Source organism: Acomys minous, assembly GCF_964271855.1.
Source record: "Acomys minous genome assembly, chromosome: 13".
Lineage (NCBI taxonomy): Eukaryota > Metazoa > Chordata > Mammalia > Rodentia > Muridae > Acomys > Acomys minous.
In genome coordinates, this window is record NC_140495.1 from 56,029,624 (window position 1) to 56,056,337 (window position 26,714).

Here is a 26,714-nt window from a genome sequence, read left to right on the forward strand (position 1 = left end):
TATAAAGTCACTTTTCATTTAGACCAGAGACCAGCTGTTGAGACACACTACTGTGGTTTTTGTCAACACCGCATAGCTCATCTCCCAAAATGAAACATCTTCCGAGAATTCACTCACATTTTAGGCTGTGTGTAATCTGGATAGTTTAGAGAATTTTTGGTTATTTGGTCTCATATTACTTCTCAGCTCCCCCTGATTCCACTAGCCTCACAGGCTGTGTTTCTGACAAGAGTAATTACTTGTTTAGAATCTGGAAGCAAATCTATTTTAAGTCAAATCCGAGTCTTCAGGAGACGTTTTCTGTCACTCTACAAAACAACAATAGACTAATAAAATAGAAATACTTAAGCCAGACCATTTGAGGTTATAACATGAAATTTTCTGATTTCCAGGTTATATATATATATATACATGTAAAATAAATATATATGTATAAATGAATAGTAACAAATACATATTGTCTATAGCATAATATGCCAAGGTTAGCTTTCTGTTTGTTAATTTACCCTAAAGTTATCCATTATGCATTTCCAGTTCTTCAGCAATGTGGAGGCCAACAGAGCCCACAAGTTCAGATTCATCCCCTAGTTTTCACTCTGAATGTATCAGCCTTAGCCCTGTTACCCCCACCGGCACTTGCCCACTGTTTCCAGGGTCTTGTCTCTCACAGTATCATGAATATTTTTTTTTCTTTCTCCAGACTAACAAAGGGGATGAACTCTCCAACAGGATCCAGAATACATTAGGAAATTACGATGAAATGAAAGACTTCTTAACCGACAGATCCAACCAGAGTCATCTTGTTGGTGTCCCCAAGCCGGGTGTTCCTCAGGCTCCCGTGAACAAGATGGATGAACATTTTGTGGCAGAGTCAAGAGCCCAACCCCAGCCCTCATCCATCTGCAGCTCCACATCTTCTACACCTGCAGCTGTTCCTGTGCATCAGAGCAAGAGGGGCACCACGGGCTGGCAGAAGGCCGGGCACCCACCGTCTGATGGACAACCGAGAACAGGTAAGGAGGGACCTAGGGCAGTTTTTTTGCACAGATCTCAAAGAACCACAATGAAGAAGCCTATTCTCTGTGTGTGGAGTCCCTCATCCTCATCCTCACTTCCTCCTCCTTTTTCCAACTCAGCACAACAGGGCTCTCTCAGGACCTTGCTTGGAGATGGTGTTGGCAGACAGCAGACAAGGGCCAAGCAAATGTGCAATGTGGAGGCGGGACTTCAGACCCAGGAGAGGCCCCCAGCAATGGCCACCAAGCACGGCAACAGCGGACACTGTGTTCAGAACTTTCCTCCATCCTTGGCTTCGAAACCCAGCCTGGTGCAGCAGAAACCAACGGCATACGTGCGGCCGATGGATGGCCAAGACCAGGCTCCCGATGAGTCACCCAAGCTTAAGTCATCCACAGATGCTGGGGTGCACTGCACATCCTACAGAGGGGTCCCAGGCAACAAACCAGAGTCAGCCAGAGCCAAGGCCAAGGTTGCTAAGTTCAGCATCCCCAAGCAAGGAGAGGTGAGTCCATTCTCATAGCCAGTTCCATGCAACTAAGTAGTAGCCTGACTTAAAAACGCAATTTTTATATCTCCAGCCCTCCTACCTCCCCAATGATGTGGTAAGATTTGTAGCACTCTAAATGGAAGTTACAATGTTTAAAATTCTCAAAGTCATTATAATAGATTGCATTACATACTGGAAATCCATATACATGTGTGTGTACATGTTTGCATGTGTTTGTGCATGCGTAGGAGTTACGGAGTGATGGAATGCCCTGCTCCCTTCAGTCGAGTTCATGGGAATTTCAGGAACATGATGTTGTTGACTAAGATGTATAACAGCAATGCAAAGCGCTTCAAAGGCTGCAGGTCAGCTTTCAAGGAGGCAAGGTTTTTTCCCCCCCATAAAATAGTTGAGAACTCTTAACATTTTTTTTTTATCAATTTTGAAAAGTTTTATGATAAGCTTCTTAAAGGAGTATGAATTCATATAATGTGTAAATAGGACTTTGTAAAGTATTAAATCAATATTGGGCCTGGTTGATATTGCAGTATATTTAGACATCCACCCACCTTATAAAAGACTTGGGAGTCAGAGTCATTCATGCTTAACAGGATTCTTTCTTGGGCTGGGACATGTGAGCATATTCTCAGAATGAAGTGTTTCACCTCATCCTTTCCTGGTGTGCGTTTTGATTTTGTTCTGCCACATTTGGTCATTGCTTTGCAAAATGTGTGGGGGCGGCTGCACTGAGTGTGAGGATCCTAAACACGCCTGTCACTTGACAGGCTGTGGGTAAGGCAGTGACCAGCTACTTGAATCTGGGTGGAGAAAGCAATCTTTTTGAAGTAGCATGTCTCATGGCATATTCCAAATTGATGATAGCTGTCGAGAGCTCATGGAGAGGAGTTAGGGCCACCACGCACGCCTGTTCTTGCTTCCTTCCTGTGATTTATCACTCAAGCTGGAATCATCTTCCTGTAGCGCTGTTCCTGGGAACCGATACGTCGTCAGCCTTCCCTTTGACACATTCTTCTTTAAAGATGGGATAGTGTGATGTGACCAGAATGTTCTTTACATCCTAGTTCATCTTAATAAGCAAACGGAACAAAGGATTTGACATTTCCTGTTGTGTCTTTGACAAGGCTGAGCATAGCGTTTCTGTGCTGTCATTTCAGGACTCCCCATGGGCCATTTGGAGGACAACCTTGTTACCTTTGGAGCCTGTCTACACCCCGGGAGGTGTTGACTGTGCTTTTAATTAGGAAGTGTGGTGACATGAGCACCAACGGCTTCTTTTGATTACATTTCCATGATGAATTCTAGCAATTAGGAAGCAGGAATCATTAGGAATGATGAAAGCAAAATGTAATTTTTTTCGGGCATTTTTGAAAGATTTATTTTTTATTTCTTAAATTGTGCGCACGTGAGTGCAGGTACCCACGGAGAGCGGAGATGTCGGATACCTGGGACCTGGGATTACAGGTGGTTGTGGGTGCCTGACATGGATGCTGAGAATCAAACCTTAAAGTAGCAGCACGTGTCCTCAACCACTGAGCCGTCTCTCCAGGCTCAGGCATTTCTTTATAGCAACCACATGGACACCACATATCGAACTGAGTTCCTCGGGCTCTTCAGTTTTTGTCATTTCCATTGAATGATCTCTGTGGGCAAAGAAAGTCTAGCTCGTCCTTCAGCAGTGGTGGCCAACTTACACCACCCACGGGGCCCCGTGCACAGCTTTCCTGTCAGCCTACTCCTTGTTAACACGATGGTCTCATGCTGTAGCAGGTTCAATATACGAGGTAACTATTTAGTCACTCGGAGTCCGGTGAGGTAGTTAGTTCTGGTTAACAGCACTGAGTTGCATTTTCCGTAACCCGTGCAGCCTCCACAGATGCCCGTGCAATAGTAAGGAGGTATTTGCTGAGCTCTTGATAATCTGAGCATCGTCATGATGCCCTTCGGACATCCGAGATTAGAGGCAAGAGTGGCCTGTACCAGTTTGGTGCTTTTACAACAAGAGGGGCATGGCCAGGAGAGGGTGGTACTGTGAGAGATCATAGTGACACATAGAAACCGCTTTGTCACTGTTACATGCAACATTGACAAGTCTGCTGCCCCCTCACTTTCTGTCTCTTGAGTGTGCAAAGAGGCCAGACGCGCATTGACAGAAAGGCGGCAACTGCAGGTGTTATTTGTGGAATACATTTGAAATGGTGTGAGGGGGATTCAGTCTATGTTATGTAAAACCTTTGCATATTGGAAAAAACATAACTTGATTCTTAAAATGGGTCTGCTTACAAAGTTCATTGCTGTGTGTCACTTTTCCTTTCCTTCAAACTACAAGTTTTTTTTTAAACCTTTATTCCAAGAGGTTAACAAATGCCCTTTGCCAGGCTGGTATAATAAGTCAGTAGTTTTAGACTATTCCAATAAAATCCACAATAACAACATAGAAAGTAAATTTATCAACTAGATTTTAATTTTTATTTATTTTACATTTTTACTTTTTGGAGCAAAAAACAATCTGATAAATTTGTGTGTGTGTGTGTGTGTGTGTTTATGTACATGTGTGTATCTGTGTGTATATCTGTGTGTATGTGTGTGAGTGTATGTACATATATGTGTGTTTTTGTGTGTGTTTATGTGTATATGTATGTGTTTGTGTATATATGTGTGTGTGCTTGTGTGTATGTTTATACCATAAAAAAAAAAATACCAGTCTGAAAATGCATTCATAGTAGAGCTTATTTCCAGGAAGCTAAGGGAAGTGTCTTCTAGGGAGATTTATAGGAAGTGACCACAAGATAACTTAAATTCCTCAACTACTTGAGGATGTTAGCTGTAGAACAAGATTTTGTACTTCGTGAGGCACCTAGAGTCTGAAAGAAGTGTTAGGTATAAATGACATTAGAGAAAGTGTATGTGTACGTGTGTGTTCTTGTGTGTGTGCGCATGCGCGTGTATGCATGTGTGTGCATGCGTGTAAGTGTGTGCATGTGCATGCAAAGAGCTGTTTGACATTGTGTAGGAACATCTGACTTTCTCCTCCTAAGGAAGTCACACGGTGGCTAGGTGCAGTGTGACTTGAGATATTAAACATCTACAGTGTGATCTCTGCCTTCGGGATATCTATCCCCATGAATTGAATAAATTGGGCTCAAGCAGTTAGCTTTTAATTTGCAATTTATCCCACAGTCAAAACTAATCTTAAAATTGGCCTTCTCGTCCCAGGAACATTCTTTCACCTTCACCATCCTTATAATGGAGCAGTGATTGTTACTTGTTTTAACATGGAGGAACTGTGACTCTCTTTTGCATGCTTTCACTAAGCCTGTGCCCTTGCCTTTACAACAGCTTTATTCTATCTCCTGCCACAGAGGGTTATTTGTTAAAATTCTTTACTCTTCAATAATGGGTAATTAGTGTACAAAAATCCAGTGCAGTTTGATGTGGAGGTTAGAGGCCCCAGGAGGATTCCTTAACCAGTACACCTGCCTCTCAGATGCTTGATCCAGCTCAGTTTGGGGTTTAATGAAAAACATATTTTGTTGTTATAGCTGAGTCTCCTGTTCTTGACGCCACCCCTCATTAAGTGAGCCTCCCCAAGAGTGCCGCTTAGAAAAGTATCTGTTGTTAGGCGAGAGACGGGGGACCTAACAAACAGCTGAACCGTGCATTCTAGAATATCATAGGACAGGGCGTGGTGAATATTTTCCAACTGAAGTGAGTTATTTTTGTTACACATGTGTATGCACACACACACACATACACACACATCCATACACACACACACATACACACACACAGCCCTACCTGTTAGCAGTATTCTAGGATTAGCCTTTGGGGACTTTTAACAGAGAGGTACAGATAGAGTTTTTGTTGGATCTGCAGTTTTATAAAATATATAACTATAAATACATCATTAAGGCCCTTTCTGGGCACTGGGTACACTGAAACTGGAGTGCGCCTAGTTTTAAGGTCTTTCAGTCTCTGACTCATGAGGTCATGTGAGATTGCTAGTAAATATGACTTTTCGTTTAGAAACGTGCTTCATTTCCAACTCAAATTTAGTGGGTGTTACTATGCTGGACAGTGGGATAGACAAATGCATGGTAGAGCCGCGGGAAGGTATACCGTGCTTACCTGTTGCTGGAAGAATCTGAAGAAAGCATATTAAAGCAGGCCCCTGCTTGTGAAGATGCCCTCACAGACTGTGCACACAGCCTTTTTGGGGAAGTCTTCAGCGTCTGAAATGGTCTTCTAAAACCTGTACCTCTTACTGCTCATTTGCTGTTAATCACCGGCAGCAACTTGAATATGCAGCTACAAAGACCTCTGTAGAGTCTAGTGGGCAGAGCCAGCCCTGTCACCCATAGCTTTGTTGGTCTGGAAAGAGATATCTGAGATTGAGTGTCGACTGGCAGATGATGTGACGAGCTTTAGTTGTGATTGGTTCTTCATCTACAAGGACAGAGCAATTGTTTGGTTTGATCAGATTTTCTTTGTTAAAATGTTCACAGAAAGAGTTTAAGATACACTGATTAAATATAGCATTTTCATGACCAGAATCTTCTAAAAATCACCATTTATATCACAAGTAAGAGTAGAAAAACGAAATGCCGTGATTCTACGAAATAGCTTCCCAGAAAAGCAATGAGCTGATTCTGTTCCAAGTTCACAGAAGATAGATGATGGCGGCTTCCTGTTTCCTGTCACTCTTGGTTACCTTTGTATGAAAATGGATTTCTTCCAAATTAAAGTCGGCACCAGCCTGTCAGGCGAAAAGGCATCTGCAAAACAGAGTGTATATTACATATTCACGCCAGTCGGAATTTCTTAATTACATTTGAGATGTATAATGTTTTCAAATCAAAGTATGCTGTCATATTGTTCCTGAGGACGTGAGGGGCTGTGTGGAGCCAGGAACCTCAGTTTCCCTGTTGTGTAGTCCCATCCTTCACATCACTCTCACCTCCACCCGCCATTCCCCATGGCAGAAGGAGGCAGGTCCTGTGGGACTTAGTGGCTTAGCAACAGCACCATATGTAACACTCTGTACTTCCTTATGTCCCCATCATGCATAGCCTCCGCCCTCTGAGAACATTCACACCATGCATACACACAGCCTCCACCCTCTGAGAACATTCACACCATGCACATGCTCAGCCTCTGCCCTCTGAGAATATTCACACCATGCACACGCACAGCCTCCACCCTCTGAGATCATCCACACCATGCACATGCACAGCCTCTGCCCTCTGAGAACATTCATAGCATGCACACGCATAGCCTCCGCTCCCTGAGAATATTCACACTATGCACACGCTCAGCCTCCGCCCTCTGAGAATATTCACACCATGCACATGCACAGCCTCTGCCCTCTGAGATCATTCACAGCATGCACACGCTCAGCCTCCGCCCTCTGAGAATATTCACAACATGCACATGCTCAGCCGCCGCCCTTTGAGAACATTCACACCATGCACACGCACAGCCTCCTCCCTCTGAGAACATTCACACCATGCACATGCTCAGCTGCCGCCCTCTGAGAACAAGGCCTTTCCTTGACCCACACACATTCAGAAGGGTGAGAGTCAAACACTCATCTCACACACGTCATGGGAGCCCTCGCTTCCCTCATTTCATCTAGCTATTCTGAAGGTCATGTGGATGCTCACACATGGAAATAGTTCTATTTTTACCCTCTTATGTTTAACCAGTGGATCCTAAAAGATACTTATCTCAAAATGACTTTGATTTTTATAATCTTTGACTGAAAAAAATGCCTATTAAAATAGGTCCCCTTGTATGAAGGTGTTCTTCCTGTTCCCTTGCCTCCTGGGGTCCTTCAGACTGATTTTAGTCTTCTAGCCTTAAGGTGGGAAACCACTTCTGAGGGTAGAAGGAGGAGGGTGGGCCCAGCAGGGGGTTATTAGCCAGGCTGCTTTGTTTTCCCTGTCTCTTTTCTCTAGTCTTGTAAAGTTCCTCCCTCAGAGAACATCTGGAAGGATTACAGGGCTGGCTTCTCTTAAACCACAACTGTGTGTGTGTGTGTGTGTGTGTGTGTGTGTGTGTGTGTGTGTGTGTGTGTTGCACAACTCTGGGGCCAATCCGGAGGCCTCTGTGTTGGGCGTCATCATCTAGTCCTGCTGGAGAGGCATGGTGATGTGTGCCTGGTCCCTCACCTGCAGTCTTTCAGCTAAGTAGGGGACAGGGTGGCCACACACTGGAGTCTAGCAAGACCTGGCTTCACGTTCTGAGTCTGCAGCCCATTAGCCATATGACTGTGAACAAATATACCCATTTCTATATATGAGAACGAGAGAAAATGGCACTAGTTCTGTGGCAGAGATAGTGGGGGTGGTTAGTGAAGTCATGTGATTAAAGGAAAGGTCTTTTGGTAAACCCTGGCAGATGTTAGTTAGGTTAGTGATAGAAAGTAAAGGGGAAAGTAGAAACCTGCAAGACTCCGTGTGTTTAAGTCTCACAAAGGCAGGGAAGGAACTAGTGAGGAGGAAGGGAGAATTCTGAAAGAAGGTTTTGTGTGCGTGCGTGCGTGCATGCGTGCGTGCGTTTACTTGTTAGACAATAAGCAAAATGTTGATGACTTGTGAGACTGTCTCGGGTTAATATAACAAAGCCCCAGTGACACCATCCTTCCTTGTATAACGCTAAGTCCCCCCACCCCCCACCCCCACCCCCGGGGTATTATTCCCAAGTCTGGGATCATATTTGCTCTTTCTTTGTGTGTTTTCTTGTGAGCTATTGTATCACTGAGCTTTATTTCCTATTACATGAAATACAGAATCAACAGGATTTACGTGGAGGAAAGTTAAAATGTTCAGGCAGTAGGTGCTTAGAATGACTCATGGATCAGAACTATTGGAGGCACAGCATATTAAATAGCATGTTTAATTGGGCTGAGCAGCAGAATTGGCATCCACGTGATCATCCAGCATAAACAGTACCCTTACAAGAGATGGGAACAGTGTGTTTGGTGCTATTTGCAGCCCCCTTCCATAGCTGCATGCATGCCCTGCAGCCTGTTGGCCGCCCCTCCACCCTCCAAAGTTCCTGTTGGCCCTGAAGTCAGATTTCGGGACTTGGATGCCTTCAGTTGCACTGTTGTCTGGGATCCCTCTTCCTGCAGATACTGTCTGGCTTTGAGAACGTGGCTGGCAGGGCTGGTGGGAACCCTCTAACAGAGTCGTGATAAACCCTTCCAGCAGCCGTTGGACAATGTGAGTGAGTTGATATTTGATGAGCATCTAGAACAGTGATTGGCATGCAGGCTGCACTCGGGGGAAATCCCGGAAGTACCGATGTGTTGTAATTACAAGTAATAATTGCAAATAGCTTGATTGCCTTCACTTTTACCTTCTGGTGTGCCTAACCCCAGATGGTTTGACACCCCCAAATCTGGAAACTGAGGTAAAGCTCATGAATCCACTAGGGTAGGCTTGCACAAAGGCAGGAGTTTCCACCTTGGCAGTTTTCTTCTCCACCACTGCTGGACACAGATTATGCTCAGCAGATGCTTTCTGAACCAGCTCATTAACTTGAAGGTGTGAGTTGAAATTACACCTTGAAGTTAACTTACAGACTGTGCTCTTCTGGGACATACTTGCCCATGTGGAGCTTTCAGTAGTGTGTTGGGCTTTTTATCGGAAGAGGAATAGGTACCTCCCGATGTACAGCTGCTGCTTGGAGAGGACTGGGAACCGCGTTTGCTGATGTATGTAAACACAGCACACATGGGATGAGTCACCAAGCACAGAGTTCTGGCCTCAGAAGCAAATGCTAAGCAGGCTGTGGCTCTCTAGAGATATTCCAGCCTGTGACCTCCCCCTTCTCCCTCTCCCCTCCCTCCCCTCCCCTTTCCTCCCTTTTCCCTTCCTCCTTCTCCCCTTCTTCCCTCTCCCCTTCCTCCCTCTCCCCTTCCTCCCTCTCCCCTTCCTCCCTCTCCCCTTCCTCCCTCTCCCCTTCCTCCCTCTCCCCTTCCTCCCTCTCCCCTTCCTCCCTCTCCCCTTCCTCCCTCTCCCCTTCCTCCCTCTCCCCTTCCTCCCTCTCCCCTTCCTCCCTCTCCCCTTCCTCCCTCTCCCCTTCCTCCCTCTCCCCTTCCTCCCTCTCCCCTTCCTCCCTCTCCCCTTCCTCCCTCTCCCCTTCCTCCCTCTCCCCTTCCTCCCTCTCCCCTTCCTCCCTCTCCCCTTCCTCCCTCTCCCCTTCCTCCCTCTCCCCTTCCTCCCTCTCCCCTTCCTCCCTCTCCCCTTCCTCCCTCTCCCCTTCCTCCCTCTCCCCTTCCTCCCTCTCCCCTTCCTCCCTCTCCCCTTCTTCCCTCTCCCCTTCCTCCTTTTCCCCTTCTTCCCTCTCCCCTTCCTCCCTCTCCCCTTCCTCCCTCTCCCTTTCCTCCCTCTCCCCTTCCTCCCTCTCCCCTTCCTCCCTCTCCCCTTCCTCCCTCTCCCCTTCCTCCCTCTCCCCTTCCTCCCTCTCCCCTTCCTCCCTCTCCCCTTCCTCCCTCTCCCCTTCCTCCCTCTCCCCTTCCTCCCTCTCCCCTTCCTCCCTCTCCCCTTCCTCCCTCTCCCCTTCCTCCCTCTCCCCTTCCTCCCTCTCCCCTTCCTCCCTCTCCCCTTCCTCCCTCTCCCCTTCCTCCCTCTCCCCTTCCTCCCTCTCCCCTTCCTCCCTCTCCCCTTCCTCCCTCTCCCCTTCCTCCCTCTCCCCTTCCTCCCTCTCCCCTTCCTCCCTCTCCCCTTCCTCCCTCTCCCCTTCCTCCCTCTCCCCTTCCTCCCTCTCCCCTTCCTCCCTCTCCCCTTCCTCCCTCTCCCCTTCCTCCCTCTCCCCTTCCTCCCTCTCCCCTTCCTCCCTCTCCCCTTCCTCCCTCTCCCCTTCCTCCCTCTCCCCTTCCTCCCTCTCCCCTTCCTCCCTCTCCCCTTCCTCCCTCTCCCCTTCCTCCCTCTCCCCTTCTTCCCTCTCCCCTTCCTCCCTCTCCCCTTCCTCCCTCTCCCCTTCCTCCCTCTCCCCTTCCTCCCCTCCCCTTCCTCCCTCTCCCCTTCCTCCCTCTCCCTTTCCTCCCTCTCCCCTTCCTCCCTCTCCCCTTCTTCCCTCTCCCCTTCCTCCCTCTCCCCTTCCTCCCTCTCCCCTTCCTCCCTCTCCCCTTCCTCCCTCTCCCCTTCCTCCCTCTCCCCTTCCTCCCTCTCCCCTTCCTCCCTCTCCCCTTCCTCCCTCTCCCCTTCCTCCTTCTCCCCTTCCTCCCTCTCCCCTTCCTCCCTCTCCCCTTCCTCCCTCTCCCCTTCCTCCCTTTCCCCTTCCTCCCCTCCCCTTCCTCCCTCTCCCCTTCCTCCCTCTTCCCTGCCTCCCTCTCCCCTTCCTCCCCTCCCCCTTCCTCTCTCTCCCCTTCCTCTCTCTCCCCTTTCCTTCTTCTCCCCTTTCCTCCCTCTCCCCTTCCTTCCTCCCCTCCCCTTCCCTTCTTCCCACTCCTTCCCTCTTCATCCTTCTCCTCTTCTTCCCCTGCCCCTTCCTTTTCCATGTGGTCTTCACAGCAGAAGACACTCGTGTGTGTGTGTGTGTGTGTGTGTGTGTGCGCGCGCGCGCGCGCGCATGCATGTGTATGTGTGTGACTATGTGTGACTCTGTGCGTGTGTGTTTACGTGTGCATGTGTGTGTATGTATGTGACTCTGTGCGCACACGTGTGTGTGACTGTGTGTGTGCACACATGTGTGTGTGTATGTATGTGACTGTGTGTTTGCATGCGTGTGTGTGTGTGTGCGCGCGCACTCCTGAGGATGGTCCATAGGGTAGGAAGGAGTTGGAGTGAGGATATAGGAATGAGGAATGCGATGAGTGTGTGGTAGGGGAAGAGGGGAGCCCACACTTCCCAGGCCTCCCTCTGCTGCATTGATTAAGTCTTAATGGTCTTCCAACACCCCAGAATACACTTAGGACACCCCTGTGCCTCTAAGAATGTCGCCCCACCCCCTTTCCTCTGCGTGCTGTTCCCTCCTTATCAGCTATTCACGGAGATGCAGTGTTTCACAACTGGCAAGCACAATCCACGTATTTACCAGAGCTCTGTTTATTTGTGGCCTCGCAGATCCCTCCTTCAGCGACATTGCTGCTTGCAGAGTACTTGCGTGTCGTAGCCTTAAGCACTCTTGATAGACAGTAGATGGTTGACCCTTGTTTGTGTAACAGACAGACAGGCAGTGGAAAATAGAGATTTGTACAGCTCTTTCATTTATCTGATTAAGCCCTGACAACAACTACAGAGCAGCCTCCTCCACCCCACGATCCTTGGCTCTCTGGAGACAGGACTGCAGCCAGGGAAGGCCTTGTGTCCTCCATGGACGTTTGATGTCTTGTCTGTTACCCCCACCAAAGCTTACTGTAGCTTCGGTTCTCACAGCTAGAGGGGCACATCTACCCGGTTGGGGCTGCCTTCCCACCTTTAGATAGCAAGGGGGTCTGGGAAGGCTCATGGAGCTGGGCTATAGAGAGCAAGCTGCTAAAGTAAGGTAGAGAAATGACTGGGGTTCTCAGAGCACTGGCAGAGGCCCTGAGTCCCCAGCATCCACATCAGGTGGTTCACCCCAGTTCCAGGGGATCCAAGGCCCCCTTCTGACCTCCTAGGCATCTGCATGCATGAGCACGCGCACACGCTCTCGCTCTCGCGCTCTCTCTCTCTCTCTCTCTCTCTTCCTCCCTCCCTCCCTTCCTCCCTCCCTCTCTGTCTTTCTCTGTCTCTGTCTCTCTCACATATATCTTTTAAAACATTAAGAAGAACATCGAGGGTAATCATTGAAAAAGTGTAATGTGCGGAAGAAGAAAGAGAGTTGAATACAAAAAGGGGTTTGTAGAAAGAGCCCAGCAGATGGACCATGCCACACAGTGTGTAGTGGGTGGCTGATGCAAAAGCATGCATGGGGACACGGCTCCGCGCACTGGAATGGCTGGAAAGCTGGAAGCTGGAAGAGGGAGCAGGAGAAGAGCTGTGGAGACCGGATGTCATGAGAGACTTCAGCTTTGCTGTCAATGGAAACTTGGGTGTCGTTGAGTGAGTTGGCCCAGAGGAGAAGTGCTGCTGTCTGCTCTAGGGATGAGGGCGATCAGTCTGGCTGCTGCCTCTGGAGTGCTCCGGAGCAGGGGACTAGGCGACAGGTGTAGGTACTTTAGTTCTTTCTCTCTTTGTGACCAAAATACCAGCAGAAACAAGTGACAGATTTTTTTTCCCTTACTCAGTCAAAGAGAGCCAGGAATTGTTTTGGTCCCCGGTTTGACAGGCTGTCAGAGGGCTAGCCGCATGCGTGGCGTTAGGACGGAGGGGCGCTGGGTAGGAAGCAGAGCACGCAGCCTGGACCAGGCCCGGGGTATAAAAATGCATCCGGAGGTGGCCCACCTCCACCAGTCAGGACTCAGCTCTTAGGCTCCACAGCCTCTCAAGGTGTAGGCCCAAACAAGAGCCTGAGAGGCATGTCAGACAAGCTGTAACATCAGGAAGAGAGGGTAGCACGTCACACCCTGGTCCTGAGGTCCTGAGAAGGGAAGGTTGGACCCTGGAGGTATTTTGAAGGAGAGCCAGTACAGGCACTGACAGCTTGAGTGGAGACAGAGAGAACTGAGGGCAGTTTGAGAAGCAAGATGTTTCCACCTGAGATGAGAAAGGCGCCACAAATGACAGACCGGCGTGGAGAACCACGGCGTGGCCCGAGCTTCCTAAATTTGAGATGTCATTGAGATGCGCAGGTGAGGAGACAGGGTAGTTTGTTCTGACGGGTGCAGGGCCACTGAAGAAGGCAGGCCGTTCCAGGCCAGAGATGCAGGTTTGGAGTTGTGGGGGTACACATGGTGTCCAACATCTGAGAGGGGGAGACTGTGTGGACAGGGTAGACAGCTGAGCCCTCCCTGCAGGAAGGAGTCAGTGTGAGCAGAAGGAACCCGTAAGTAACAGCAGAGATCCGCAGGAAGGAAGACAACAGAGCGACGGTGTTTAGAAGCCACAGGGGACAGTGGTGTGAAAAGGAGCACCCGTGCCCACTGTGTTGTTGGAATTAGTTACCCGAAAGTCCTCAGGTCCATTGGTGAGAGTTGTAGGTTCCTAAGACAGGTGAGAAACAGGACTTGGAAACTTTACCTCTAAAATATTCTCTGTGCCAAGTGAAGAAAAGGTTTTGAAAATACTGTCTTAGTTGTAAAAATGTACATAACATTATGAACACAAAGATGAATACGATGAATTCTATTATAGTCTGGAAAGGCATGCACATGACATTTTGGGGTAAGTCTTTCTAATTTTAAAAAATACTTATGTCTCTTAAGTTGAATTGAGATAAAGGCATATGTGATTGCTATCAATCATATTTATTTTCCTCACTTTATAAACACTTCATCACTGGTCATTGGACAGCCTGGAAATATTCAGTGTATGAGGTTCAGTGGTTACCTCTCATAGAACTGTACAATTTTAGTGGGTTTGTCTTAGAATTTACTCATTTAGATGAAGGTTTATTTGTATAATGTTTTCAAGATCCATTTAAAAATATAAATTATTTTATAAAGAGTGACAAGTGAATTTTGTATATACTCATGACTTATTCCTGAGAAACAGTATCAACCACCTAACCTTTAATTCTGAAATGAGAAAGTAGTGAGCAAATACAGATTTTTGTTCATGCCCTTTACCCATTTTTCTTTTGAAATATTTATACATTAAAAAAAAAACATGCCAGGCAGTGGCAGCAGCACACACCTTTGATCCCAGCACTTAGGAGGCAGAGGCAGGGGAATCTCTGAATTGCAGGCCAGCCTGGTAAACAGAATAAGTTCCAGGACAGCTAGAGAAACCATGTCTCAAAAAACCAGACCAACCAAACAGCAACAACAACAACAACAAAGCATTTTAGAATATTTGCCAAAATACGCTCTCAGTGTTAAGCAGCGTTTGAAGCAGCACGTGCTCTCCAGTCTGTGTCCTGCGCTTTACTGAGCGCATGAGTTGTGCTCTGCGTCTGAGGGCGTTGCTGTTGTCCAATCACCGCTGCTGCCTCCTGCCTTTCCTCTGGCCAGTGTTTCCGTTCTCAGTCTCTGTGCCGTTTTCTGCTGTCCCCGAATTTTAAAAATTGGTTCATTATAATTTTTACATTAGTTTTTAAATCAACCTTGTAAGTTATGAAATAATTTATCATGCGAATATATAGTTTTGTGCTTTACTTTAAAATGCCTCTTTGTGAGTGCATGAATCATTTTCTAATAACTTATAAGACTATAATTATGCTCTCTTTTTTAATTGTAAGATTAATATATCGACATAATTCACTTCTCATGAAAAAAAAAAAGGAAACCAAATGTCATTTCACTTGTTTGATTTATAGTTAAATTTTCTTTTTAAGGAGCATATCCTTAGGAAGAGAGGCCACTGTGCTTATTGCACAGTTAGTAGCAGGCGAAGCTGCTCCATGTGATGAATTCCAAGTAAATGGCTTAAAAACAGGAGCGCAGTGTCATTCACTGAAGGCTGAGGTGGTGAGCTCTGATGTCTTGCCATGGGCTTGGGTTCCCTTAATTACCTTCTGTCATATGAAGGTTACTCTTTTCTTTCTTTTCTATAGACACTATCCTTGTAGTGCTTATAGGGGTGCAGGATGACGGCTCTATTCATCCATGCATCATCCACAATGTGGTCAGAGCGTCTGGTGTATACTTTGAGTTTGTGTGGTGAGACTGTTGTAGTTTTTTTTCTTGCAGCTGGTGCTAGTGCACCGGCGTTAGCATAGCCGCTGCGGGCACGGGTTCCAAGCTCAAACACGCTGCTCCCCCTTCAACGTCTGTCCCCTCGCTCCGCCCTCTTCAACCTCTACTCATCACTGTCAGCCTGACTTCCGTTAGGTGACTTTTTATCTCCTACTGTGAGTAAGGCCACGAGACACCAATCTCTCCCTGTCTGGCTTATTTCACTTAACGTGGTGTCCCTGTTGTGTGACAGAGGAACCTTCCTGTGCGTATCTGCATCGTCATGTTTTCTTCTTTGGTCACATGTTGTTGCTTAGTTACTCCTCGGCCACTGTGAAGAGCGCTGCAGTGGATGCGGTGGTGCGTAACGGGATGTGCTGTGTGACTTCCTGGCTTTGCAGGCTCCTGTGTGTATATACCAAGTAGTGGGACGCCTGGATCACACACTCCTTCTAACTTTTAGTTTCAGAATAGCCATACTAATTAACATACATTGTCACATACATACTTGCACATAGTGTCCACATGTTCCCAGATGGACCGTAACACTTTCTATTACTGGAAAGGCATGAGAGTAACTTGTCCTTTAATACTGCTGCCTGGAAGGAGAAAAGCTTTCTGTCACATCCCACTGGTTATACCGAGTCACCTTTGCCACCTTTAGACTTGGAAGGTCCGGTCTTTATGCTGGGTCCTAGGCAGAGCTACTGTTGCTGTGATGAAACACCATGACCAAAAGCAAGTTGTGAGGAAAGGCTTTGTTCAGCTTACACTTCTACACCGCAGCTCATCACAGAAGGAGGTCAGGACAGGAACGCAAGCAGGGCAGGAACCTGGAGGCAGGAGCTGCTACAGAGGCCATGGAGGGGTGCTGCTCACTGGCTGCTTCTCCATGGCTCGCTCAGCCTGCTTTCTTATAGAACTCAGGACCACCAGCCCAGGGGTGGCACCACCCACAGTAGGCTGGGCCCTCTCCGATGGATCACTAATTAAGAAAATGCCCTACAGTTTTGCCCACAGCCTGATCTTACAGAGACATTTTCTTAACGATGTTCTCTGCCCTCAGATAGCTTTAGCTTGTGTTAGTTTTACATAAAGCGAGCCAGCTCAGCCACCACGTGTCAGATTCTGTTTTCGTTATCATGGTAGATATGATGGCCTCTGTCTTTCTTCCTGCCTCTCTGTCTTCCTGTCTGTCTGTAACCCCTGCAGCTCATGACCTATGAGTCTTTGATAGGAAGGGATAATTTTCTCCATCCTCAATCCTCAGTACCTTATTGTAGTGTATAGCTGTATAGGATTCATTTTTTTTTGAAATGCCATGTGTGTGTAATTTTTTTACATTGATTTCTGAAAGAATAAAGTCACGAAGTACTTTAGAAATGTTAAAAAATAGAAAACATGCACTAGTATATTATTCTGGTTTGGTAATTGTGCAAGGATTGCTACAAAGTGTGTGAATTTGATGGAAGCAGGCATAAATATAGCCAGTAATATCAGTTCTTTTTAGTCAATATGAAAATGTCTCTGGATAATAGGTGGATTCCTATCTAAATTCATGAGTTCTCTTGTGACATTTGGGTTGAGCTTGAAATGGATTAATCTTTTTCTGATAAAGTTTCATAAGCTGTGATTTCTCTGGTGACCACATTTAATTAGATATTAAATAAACTGCTTATCTTTGTACCAACAGGTTTATGACTGCATTTCTCCCTCTGAGCTCTATTCTACAGATTAAATAGCTAACAGAAATATGATATGTAGTAAATATATATGTACATATGTATGCACACACATGTATATAATCATTACTTTGGTAAACCATAGTATCCTGAGATTAGAAATTAAAATATGGGCAGAAAAGATGTCTCAGCTACTGAAGCGAGGCTTACAACCAGTACATCACAAAACAACCATGCACATGCTCAAATGAAAAAAAAAATAAGAAATTGGCTATTCTTCCCACAGTTATGGGAGTTTCATTTAGTCTTATTAAGATTAAATCTTTTTGGATAGGCTTCCACCTACCTTGCGAAGTATGAGTCTCGGACTTGAATGCAGTGACTCGGCTGGCCCCTCCCCCACCCGATGTCCAGCTGTTGAAATGGGGACCAATTGCTCTCAGGCTTGAGACTCAATTTGTGCCCCACTGGACGGGGACCAACAGGGAGACTGATCTAGAACCACCAAGTGGCCTTGTGTGCAGATCAAAGATGAGGAATGCCTGCCTCATCAGCAAGTACTAAGGTCCAGAACCGAAGGAATGTCAGCAGTGTATAGGTTGCTAAAGGCATTATGAGGAATCTAACTTTTCTCAGGCCTATTTCATTTCCCAAGAACAAGACACATTTTACACTCTTCAGAGATTTCTGTAGTTCCATCACATTTGCAGTCAGGGGGTTTCTCTGTCTCAGTCCCTCCTCTGCGCTGGGGCAAGCTGCTGAGGAAGACTGTGGAGGGTCCGAGAAGGGCTGGCCCCAGCTCACCTAGCCTTGCCAAGGGCGGACTCAACTTGGGGGCCATGTGAATTCTCGACTTACAGCGAGTGTGTGCATCCCACAGAGCGGTATCTTTGGGGACATTTACACTTGAACAGCACCTCAGTTGCCATCTCCCCTTTCCAACTTCTTCCTATTTCCTGTTCTTAAAGACAGGCGGAGAAAACAGCTGCCAGGACCTCCGAGGCTTGGTGTCTGCTTGGTGTCTCCTGGTTCTCCTGTGCTGCTCCCAGAGCTGCACCCATGGAGCTTCTCCTCAGCGGCCCCTTATACATGCCTAAATCTTGACTCTTCTCTCCCATTTTAGAATTTTCGTTGCCTCTGACCTTTCTAATCTCTGCTTGTCCATTTCCTTCTTAACAACTGCTCAGCGGTGTTAGCTAATCAGCCACCTTGAAGACCCACCTGTTTTTTTCCTCGCCTTAAGAACACTGGCTGACTCGTCTCTGTGTAGAATATAAAACACCTGTTTTATGGACAGATGTAAATTAGAGATAATTTAGTTTCACCATTAATTTAAAATTTTAATTGTACCCGGAAAACAAATTTTACCGCTTTAGCCATTTTCGAAGTAAGTATGGTTCAGTAGTGTTAAATATAGAGAATTTTCACCGTGCAGCAAAATTTCTTAGTTCATAAGGAATCTCTCCCATCCCCTGAGACACTTGTAAATCCTTTTATATATAGGGCAGTATTTTATTATGTACTGAAGTGTTCGAGCTTCATACTGATTGCTTGAGAGCATATATGTGATTTCTGCGATTGCTGCTGAGGTAATGTTGGGCTGGGTTCTGAGCGGGCTGTTTCCACTCCCTCTCCTGAGTCTCTGCTCTGTGAGAAAGGACTCCGGATCGCTCATGTTGGTGGTACGTTGAGCATCTGCCAAGGCTAAGATGGGTGTTAGGTCTTTTTCTCTCGAGCACTGTTGTAAGAACGTGAGCTAAGCCCTGTGATATGCCAGTGTCATAGCAAAAACTGAAAAAGAGAACATGTGAAACCAGCAAGGTGTTTTTTCTAACACTGACTTTTCTGAAAAGTAGGCTCTGCCTCCCAAGTTCTGTGTTGTGGCTGAAGGAGGGCTTCCTCTAAGGCCTCTGGGCAGGAGCCTTTGTGCTTTTATTCTTATTTCTCTGACCACCATTAACCCCGGTCCATTTAATCTTAGAAAGTCCCTTGGGTGGGACAGCTCCTGTGTTTCCTGACCACATAACTTCCTGTCATCAATCTGTTTCTGACTTTGTTTGACATCCATTTCAATATCAGCTGTAGACAAGACTATATTTTTCTACAGTAAAGTAAAGGGAAAAATAAATTATGTGGTGCTCTGTTGAATTTCCAATAGGTGTGTCTCCTCTTCTCAAGCAGTGTTTGGTGTGTCCTGTGGCTTCTGTAGTGCTCTGCCTTTGAGGGCTGTCAGGGGTCTTGAAAAAAGTATTGAAGTTCTAACTGGTACCTGTATCAATCATGACTCTGAAAAACTCTAGATTGTAGCGCTCCCTAGATGAGCTTGACCCCAAAGCACAGCTTTTCATAGAATTAGTGGTGTAGGGAAACGTTGACTGGAAAACTCTAAGCCAATAGGTAAAAAATATTTAATCCACTGGACAGGACCCTTCAAAATTGGAAACTAACTGCTTATTTGCCTGTAACATAAGAACATGGTTCAAGGAACACTTAAAACTTAACAGTTGTTCCCCCTCCACACCATGAACCTCCCCTTCTCTGTGTTATTGCTGTGAATTTCTCTATCCCAGAAATCTATATCATCCATGACCCCTAACTCTGAAGGAAAATTCTCTCCCATACTTGGGTGGCATTGTCTTCAGGGTCCTTCACATCACTCTCCCCAACCACTTAGTGGCTGCTCTATTATCCATCCAGACTTCCATTCACCCATCTATCCATCCATCCACCCACCTATCCATCCATCCATCTACCTATCTACCCACCCATGCATCTATCCATCCTTCCATCCATCCATCCATCCATCCATCTATGCTTCTATCCATCCATCCTTCCATCCATCCATCCATCCATCCATCCATCCATCCATCTATGCTTCTATCCATCCATCCATCCATCTATCCATCCATCCATCCATCCATCCATCTATCCATCTATGCTTCTATCCATCCATCTATCCATCCATCTATCCATCCATCTATCCATCCATCCATCCATCCATCCATCTATGCTTCTATCCATCCATCCATCTATCCATCCATCCATCCATCCATCCATCCATGCTTCTATCCATCCATCCATCCATCCATCTATCCATCCATCCATCTATCCATCCATCCATCTATCCATCCACCTATCTACCCACCCATGCATCCATCCATCCATCCATCCATCTATCCATCTATCCATCCATCCATCCACCCACCTATCCATCCATCCATCCACCTATCTACCCACCCATGCATCTATCCATCCTTCCATCCATCCATCCACCCATCCATCCATCCATCTATGCTTCTATCCATCCATCCATCTATCCATCCATCCATCCATCCATCCATCCATCTATCCATCTAACCATCCATTCACCCACCTACCTTTCCATCCATCTGTCCATCCATCCACCCATCCATCTATCCATCCACCCATCCACCCATCCGACTATCCCTCTATCCATCCACCCGTCCATACTTTTACTAGTTCACATGGCATGCATGCCCAGGAGGCAGGCACCTTCTCTTACTTATTTTTCTATCTTTATGAGGAGTCCAGTGCCAAGCATGCAGATGCTTCCTAAAGTGATGCTAAACGAAACAGAAAAGCTGTAGTGAAATCACATATCAGTTCTTTTCTTAAAAGATCCAGCGTGTTTTACAAGTGAACATTACCCCTGACTGGAGACTGAGAAAATAATACGTTTTCTGTTGTACATCCTGTCCAAGGTTTGGCTGGACATTAAGTTCTTAAACACCAGAGAATACATTTTTGAAACATACGAGTATTAAAAGAGTGAGATCATAGAGAAAAGCCATCCTTTGGGGTAGCAGATGATAGCGGGAGAATTCCAACTCTCGTATGACTTCATCGAGACAGTCTTCGGTTCCTGAAGTTCTGCTTATAAAAGAGTTCTTTAAAATAAATGCTCAGTCACATGTAAGTGAAAGCCTAACGTTCTAACTCCAGGTAAAACTGGGAAGTTAAAATTAAACATTAAAGGGGCTCTACACCACCCTAGGCCCTCAACCAGACTGCAGACTGTTCCCAATGGGAAGGCCTGTGGATGGTTTTGGGGAACATTAGCTTAACATAGCAGCCCCACATATGGCAGCACCACAATGGAATCATTGTAGGTGAGGGGACAATCTGGCAGACAGCTGTTTTACCGTACTGGTTTGTGGAGTGTGTTGCCATGCCAGGTAAGATCTCTAGGCTTTCCACTTGCAAACAAGTGCCCTGGAAAGGAATGACAAGATGGGTAGGCCTCTCCACCCTCCTTTCTTTGAGGTTTAATGGTTTAAACATTAATGACTACATAGGATCAGGCTATCAGAAGAGAACTCAGCCTTTGCAACAACATTGAAATAGATGAACAAACACAAAGGAGGAGGTCGGCCGCACCCTCCTCTTCGAGTAAAGAAAATCTCTTTATGCCTTTTGACCCCTGCGTGATGGTCACCAGTTGAGAAGTGCAGCCGTGCAGCTGGTTGGTTGCAGATTGTGTGATGACCCTTTGTGTTCACCCCACTGGGTTGAAAGCCTCTGTGGGCACAGAGCCCATCTTTCTTACGTACTAACTCTGTCTTCTGTAGATTGCCAGTCTCCTGGTGGGCGCTCAGCAGCTCAGTTCTAACAAAGAACTCTACCATTTAAACACCAGCTACCCTCAAACACCGCACTCGCATATGTTGGTGATGGGGGTGGTATTTCAAGTCTGAGGTTAGTTTTAAGTCTAAAAACAGTACGGTATAAAGATCAAGGAGATGAACATTCCTTCTCCAAAATCTTTAGTAACACATGATAGTTGTACATACTTTAGGCCCTGAAGGTCTCAAGTGACAACAAGGCCATCTTGAGCAGGCTTTATCATGCATTTTCCGTGTCAGGGTTAGCTTATTTACACCTCTGGATTTCTGTTTTAATGTTCAGCAGTATCACGAGGCATTGTCAGGAATGCATTTAGAACCATGTCATATTGAAACGTGCATGTTTTAAAGCATTCTTTTGTCAGATGCTGTAATAGTGGTCATTCAGTGCATAGTAGATTGGTTTTTAACCATTGGCATCTTTGGAAAGGAAAATCGATTTCAAGTATTAGACAGGGGATGGTCCTAGACATTGCGCTAGTTCTTTAAAAAGAAAAGCTGCCCAGTGGCCCCGAAGCTTCCTGAGCACAGCTGGAAGGGGCTCAGTTAGGAGCCTGGGGCTGAAGGACGTGTGTGAGAACCGAGTCAGGAAACCTAGCGCACTCCTTAGCATCTTCCCATGGATGGGTACAGCTCGTTAGACAAGAGCATAAGGAATAGCTACATGGTGAGCACACCTGTGAACCCATCACCCCATGGACCAGTGGCGCATGACCACTTGGAACCGCCCTCTGGAGACCCCTCCTCCTGGGTGACACTCCCTGCCACGGGAGGCCACGCACTGACTTCTAACAACAAAGCTACTTTTGCCCATTTTCTTCCTTCTTTGTGTTATGAGGCTGACCCGTGTTGTACGAATGAGCAGTTACTCTTTCTCATGGCCGTAGAGTGGCTTTCCACTAATCCATCCTTACCTGCCACTTTTTACCGTTTCATTAATTTTATTTCTCTGATTTAACGTCACACCAATTTACCTCTGCAAAGGTCAAATGTGATTCCTTTTACTGCATGTGCCACGCAGCCATTTAACACATGGATAAATGAGGCAGCAATAAATTTAGCAAATTTTATGAGCAAAAGAAAGGCACAGCACATTTCCATTATTTGGAAGAGGTCGTGTTCATGGCCGTCCACTGCGATTCTAAGTATGGACGAAGAGGGTGAATTTGGTGGAACGCCAAAATAAATTTAGTTGCATGATGCTGACAGAAACGTAGTTGTATTCAGGTTTGGGCTTTGCCTTACGCGTTACCACTGATTGGATGGTATTTTTAAGGCAACATTCTCCAGCACAAAAGGTAAATGTGGTTTGGCTGCCCGGGATGCATTTTCTAGTGTGGAAATGCCTCACATCTGTGTGTTTGTTTTGCTGCGGACATAGCCAGCACGAGTTCCGTGATGAAATCTGTTGTTAATTACGAGAGCAGCTGTCGGAGTGGTAGCCATTTCCCCCACCCTACCCGCTCCTGATGGGAGGTTGCTTGATTTACTCATCTTTGCCTGCATTTTTCAAGCTTGCTAGTGCAGAAAGGGGCCTTTTTGTGAGAGGTTGCAATTTGTTTTCTGTCTGAGAGCCAGTGCAAATGGACTAAATCTACACAGCAGGGTGGGTTTATCTATTCTCCTCACACCCCGCAAGCTGTCCTACCTCTGCTCAGCTCCAGAGACCTATAAAATCGCCCAACACATGAGGGGGCTGTTAAGTGTTCTGGCAAGAATCTCAGGCAGCAAGCAGTTCTGTGAATTAACTAGATCCTTCTGATGGATGGGGGCATTTGATGGGGTGGGCAGACTTGGACGAAGAAGAAGCAACGCAGATGGTATTAATGTACATTTTGTTTTTAGGTTTGTGGATTTATTAACATGCCTCTTTCTGTTCAGTTGTTTTTACAGCCATAGAAGTATAGCATATTTATGGTCATGTAATTTGCCCAAACAAAGCCAAATATATTCAAATAATCTTTCAGGCTGGTTCATAAGCAACCTTAATAATGCCTAGTCCAAGCTCCCATGAAAGGAGACTTAACGTATTTTCTATAGATATTTCATAGCATATAAAATAAAGATTTTTACATGAAGCTAGAAATGGAAACTGAGTGAAGGTGATCTCCCTTAGTATTAAAAATTTCTGCTCCAGACTGAATTAAGAAGCCTTAGCGGTTCCCTTTTTTATGGGGAAATCAATGGACTTTTTTGGCTGAAAATGATGGGTTCTCATAGTTTGGCTCTGGAGGCGCTGTGCATTGGCTCACTCTCTGGATCTCTGTTTTACCCTGGCTGTGCTGTAGCCTTCACGCCACAGCTTGCTGTTGTGAAATTAAAGCATCTTTGTGCTGCTCTGTAAAACTAAGGAGCAAGGCACCAAAGCAAAGCCGCAAAGCAAGCTGCTGCTTGGGAGGGAAACTTTTCATAAGGTGTTTCATTTTGTGGAAAGAAGAAAAAGCCCTCTTTCTCCTGCGTGAAAGCTGGTATCTCTTCAGCTTGTAGAGTGGATTTATTCCAAAATGAGGGAAATAAGAGCTAATGCTATTTAGATGAATTCTGTTGCTCGGCTGACCCTCTTCAGAGCGAGCTAGTGGCGTTGCAAAACCGAGCCCTCTGAAATCTGTGTCCCTGCCTGCGCCCTTCCTTTTCTTACTTTAAATCCAGATCCGACGTTGAACAGTTATTTATTCAAGTAGGTTATTCTGATAACACTCTTTGCGCAAAGAACTCAGGGAAAAGCAAATTTTCCTCACTTGAGTTTCCTGAGTACTTTACACACTGTGTCTCCTCCGGCACTTTGAAGTCAGTAGGTAGCAGGCGACCGGCCCTGTGGCTCTGAAGCCGTCCCATTAGATGATGAATAGCCCCAGACCTTTGAAGGTCAAGTCTCAGCTTGGTTAGCAGAGATGCTGTTGAGTATTTGATGCTGTTCCAGGACGTATTTATAATAATAACAGTGATCATAATAACAGACATTAATAATTCCCATGCGATCCGCAAGTGAATCATATCATCACACACAAAGGAAAAGGCAGAGATGGTCAAGATATATATGCGGATCATCTTACACGTGAATTATTGGAAAGCCACAAACCATCCAGAGAAGGTTGGAACAGACAAGAAAAACCGTATAGAGTAGGCTTTCTCCGGTCTGTCTCCTCTGCCTTTGGGATAGGTGGTGGCTGCACCATGTAACCAGGTGACCGCACACCATGTGAACCAAATGACCGCACACTTGGCTCTTGGGATTGAGCAGAATTTAGATTTCATTGAATACATTTCTAATTTCTTAGGGCTGAGTTTTGGTCAGCCACCTACATAGGAATAATGCCTAGGAGGTGAGCCTCGATCTGTGCTGAGCCGTGTGTAGGTTTGTCCTGCATGCCTGTGTATGAGTAAAGTCTGTGCCCCGTGCTTCATGAATTGCCTGTATGTGACAATTCAAGGTAAGCGAATGTAGTAAACTCAGCATCTTGCGTTCTCAGGCTCCCACACTGATAAAGTCTCCTCTGTCTTTAATTCAAAATATTTCTCGTGGCCCATCTTGATTTGATGTGCTACTTTCAGTCTGTGTTCTTGCTTCCGGTGTCTTGCTTTCTTTACATTATGTTTAAAGGCCTCTACCCTGTTTTCCCTTTCTTATTTGTCCTCTTTCTCTTTGCACATTTCTAGTAAATTCTGTGTACCAGGTCTAAAATGTGAAGGAAGTTGGAACATAAGACCTAGAGAGTACATAAGGAACATTCCAGTAGGACATCAGCATGGGACTCGGAAGTTAAAGCTGAACTGTGTTTTTCAACTTTTAGTTTGGTTGCCTTAGAATCCCAGACTAAATTCCACAACATGTAGACTGGTCTCCTTTTGTCTTTGCTAACAACTGCATGACTTCCTTGATTTGAAGAAGAGCCTTATGTCGGGATCACAACTTTGAGGAATATATCCATGTCCTGTCTTCTGAACAGGGAAAGACAGACAGACAGACAGACAGACCAGACAGAGAATGGGAAGTGCTGGCATAGTCTGGCTTCTCATAGATAGCATTTAACAGTCTTCAATTAAAGGAGTCTGAGTAACCAAGAATCAGTGCAGAGTCAGAATTTAGAATGCATTTGATTTTTACTATTACTGTAGGAATTTCTAATGACACCTTAAAGTTAACTCAGGAAAGGAAAGAATATAGATACACATTCTTATTCAAGTCTGTAAAAAAAATTTTTTTTGGTCTCATATTAAAGGCAAATAGCAACTCAGAAAAAAAAGAATTAGAAACGGTCTTTTAGTATCCTTTAAAACATAAGACTTTTATTCCCTACTAACTGTGGTGAGGTGACTCCAGTGTTTTAAAAAAGATAAAAGTCAAAAGCATGGGACAGATAATGACCCAAAGAAGGTGTCAGTTTACCCAGAGCGATGGGACAAATGGGTACAAAGCCACACAAGCTAACACCTCCTTATCATGGCCTGTTACTCATCATTGTGTTGAAATGATAAATCATCAAAAGTAGGACGAGCAGATTGGAGTAAAGGTGAAGAAAATCAGCAGGGCATAGGAGCAGACACGACCTCTAATACCTATATGGCCTGAGTTTTAAAAGGGCTACCTTAAATCCTGGCACTTGGGAGGCAGAGGCAAGTGGATCTCTGTGAGTTCGAGGCCAGCCTGGCCTACAAAGCGAGTCTAGGACAGCCAAGGCTACACAGAGAAACCCTGTCTCGAAAAACAGAAGCAAAAACCAAATCCAGTTAAAAAAAAAAAAGTTTAACATCCGGGTGCTAGAGGGATGGCACAGCAGCTAAGAGCACTTGCTACTCCTGTAGAGAACCTAGCTCTGTCTCAGTGCCCACCTTTGCCTCATGTTCCAGGAAATCCAATGGCCTCTTAAGGCCTCCACAGGCGCCAGGCACATTGTGGCATACAGACAGACATGCAGGCAAGATACCCAGACACATTAAAAAAAAAAAAAAGTAATCAAAGTAAAAGAAAATACCTTTAAAAATATTTAGTGTTGGGAAGAAACTTTTATAAGTTTTAAATGAAAAATAGATAAAACAGCATATAGAAGATGATTCCAATGTTGTAAATGTGGTCTAATGATGTTTATTAACGAGAGCAGGTCAGTGGCGGCGCTGTGCGTTATTAAACCCTGCCCGCCTCCCTTTGTTCTTTAGCAGCT

At 45.8% G+C, this 26,714-nt stretch overlaps 1 protein-coding gene across 7 annotated transcripts in view; it reads left to right on the plus strand.

The window, feature by feature from the left end:
• The window catches only part of AFF3 (ALF transcription elongation factor 3), a 476,201-nt gene that overhangs the window by 93,414 nt on the left and 356,073 nt on the right, over positions 1–26,714 (plus strand). For 4 of the 7 annotated variants that reach the window (XM_084754109.1, XM_084754108.1, XM_084754110.1 and 1 more), the window contains one exon: positions 701–1,522. In XM_084754109.1, coding sequence (XP_084610235.1) covers positions 701–1,522 — 822 coding nt within the window. The remainder of the gene's footprint in view (positions 1–700; positions 1,523–26,714) is intronic. The other 3 variants (XM_084754113.1, XM_084754112.1, XM_084754111.1) reach the window with 1 other exon arrangement.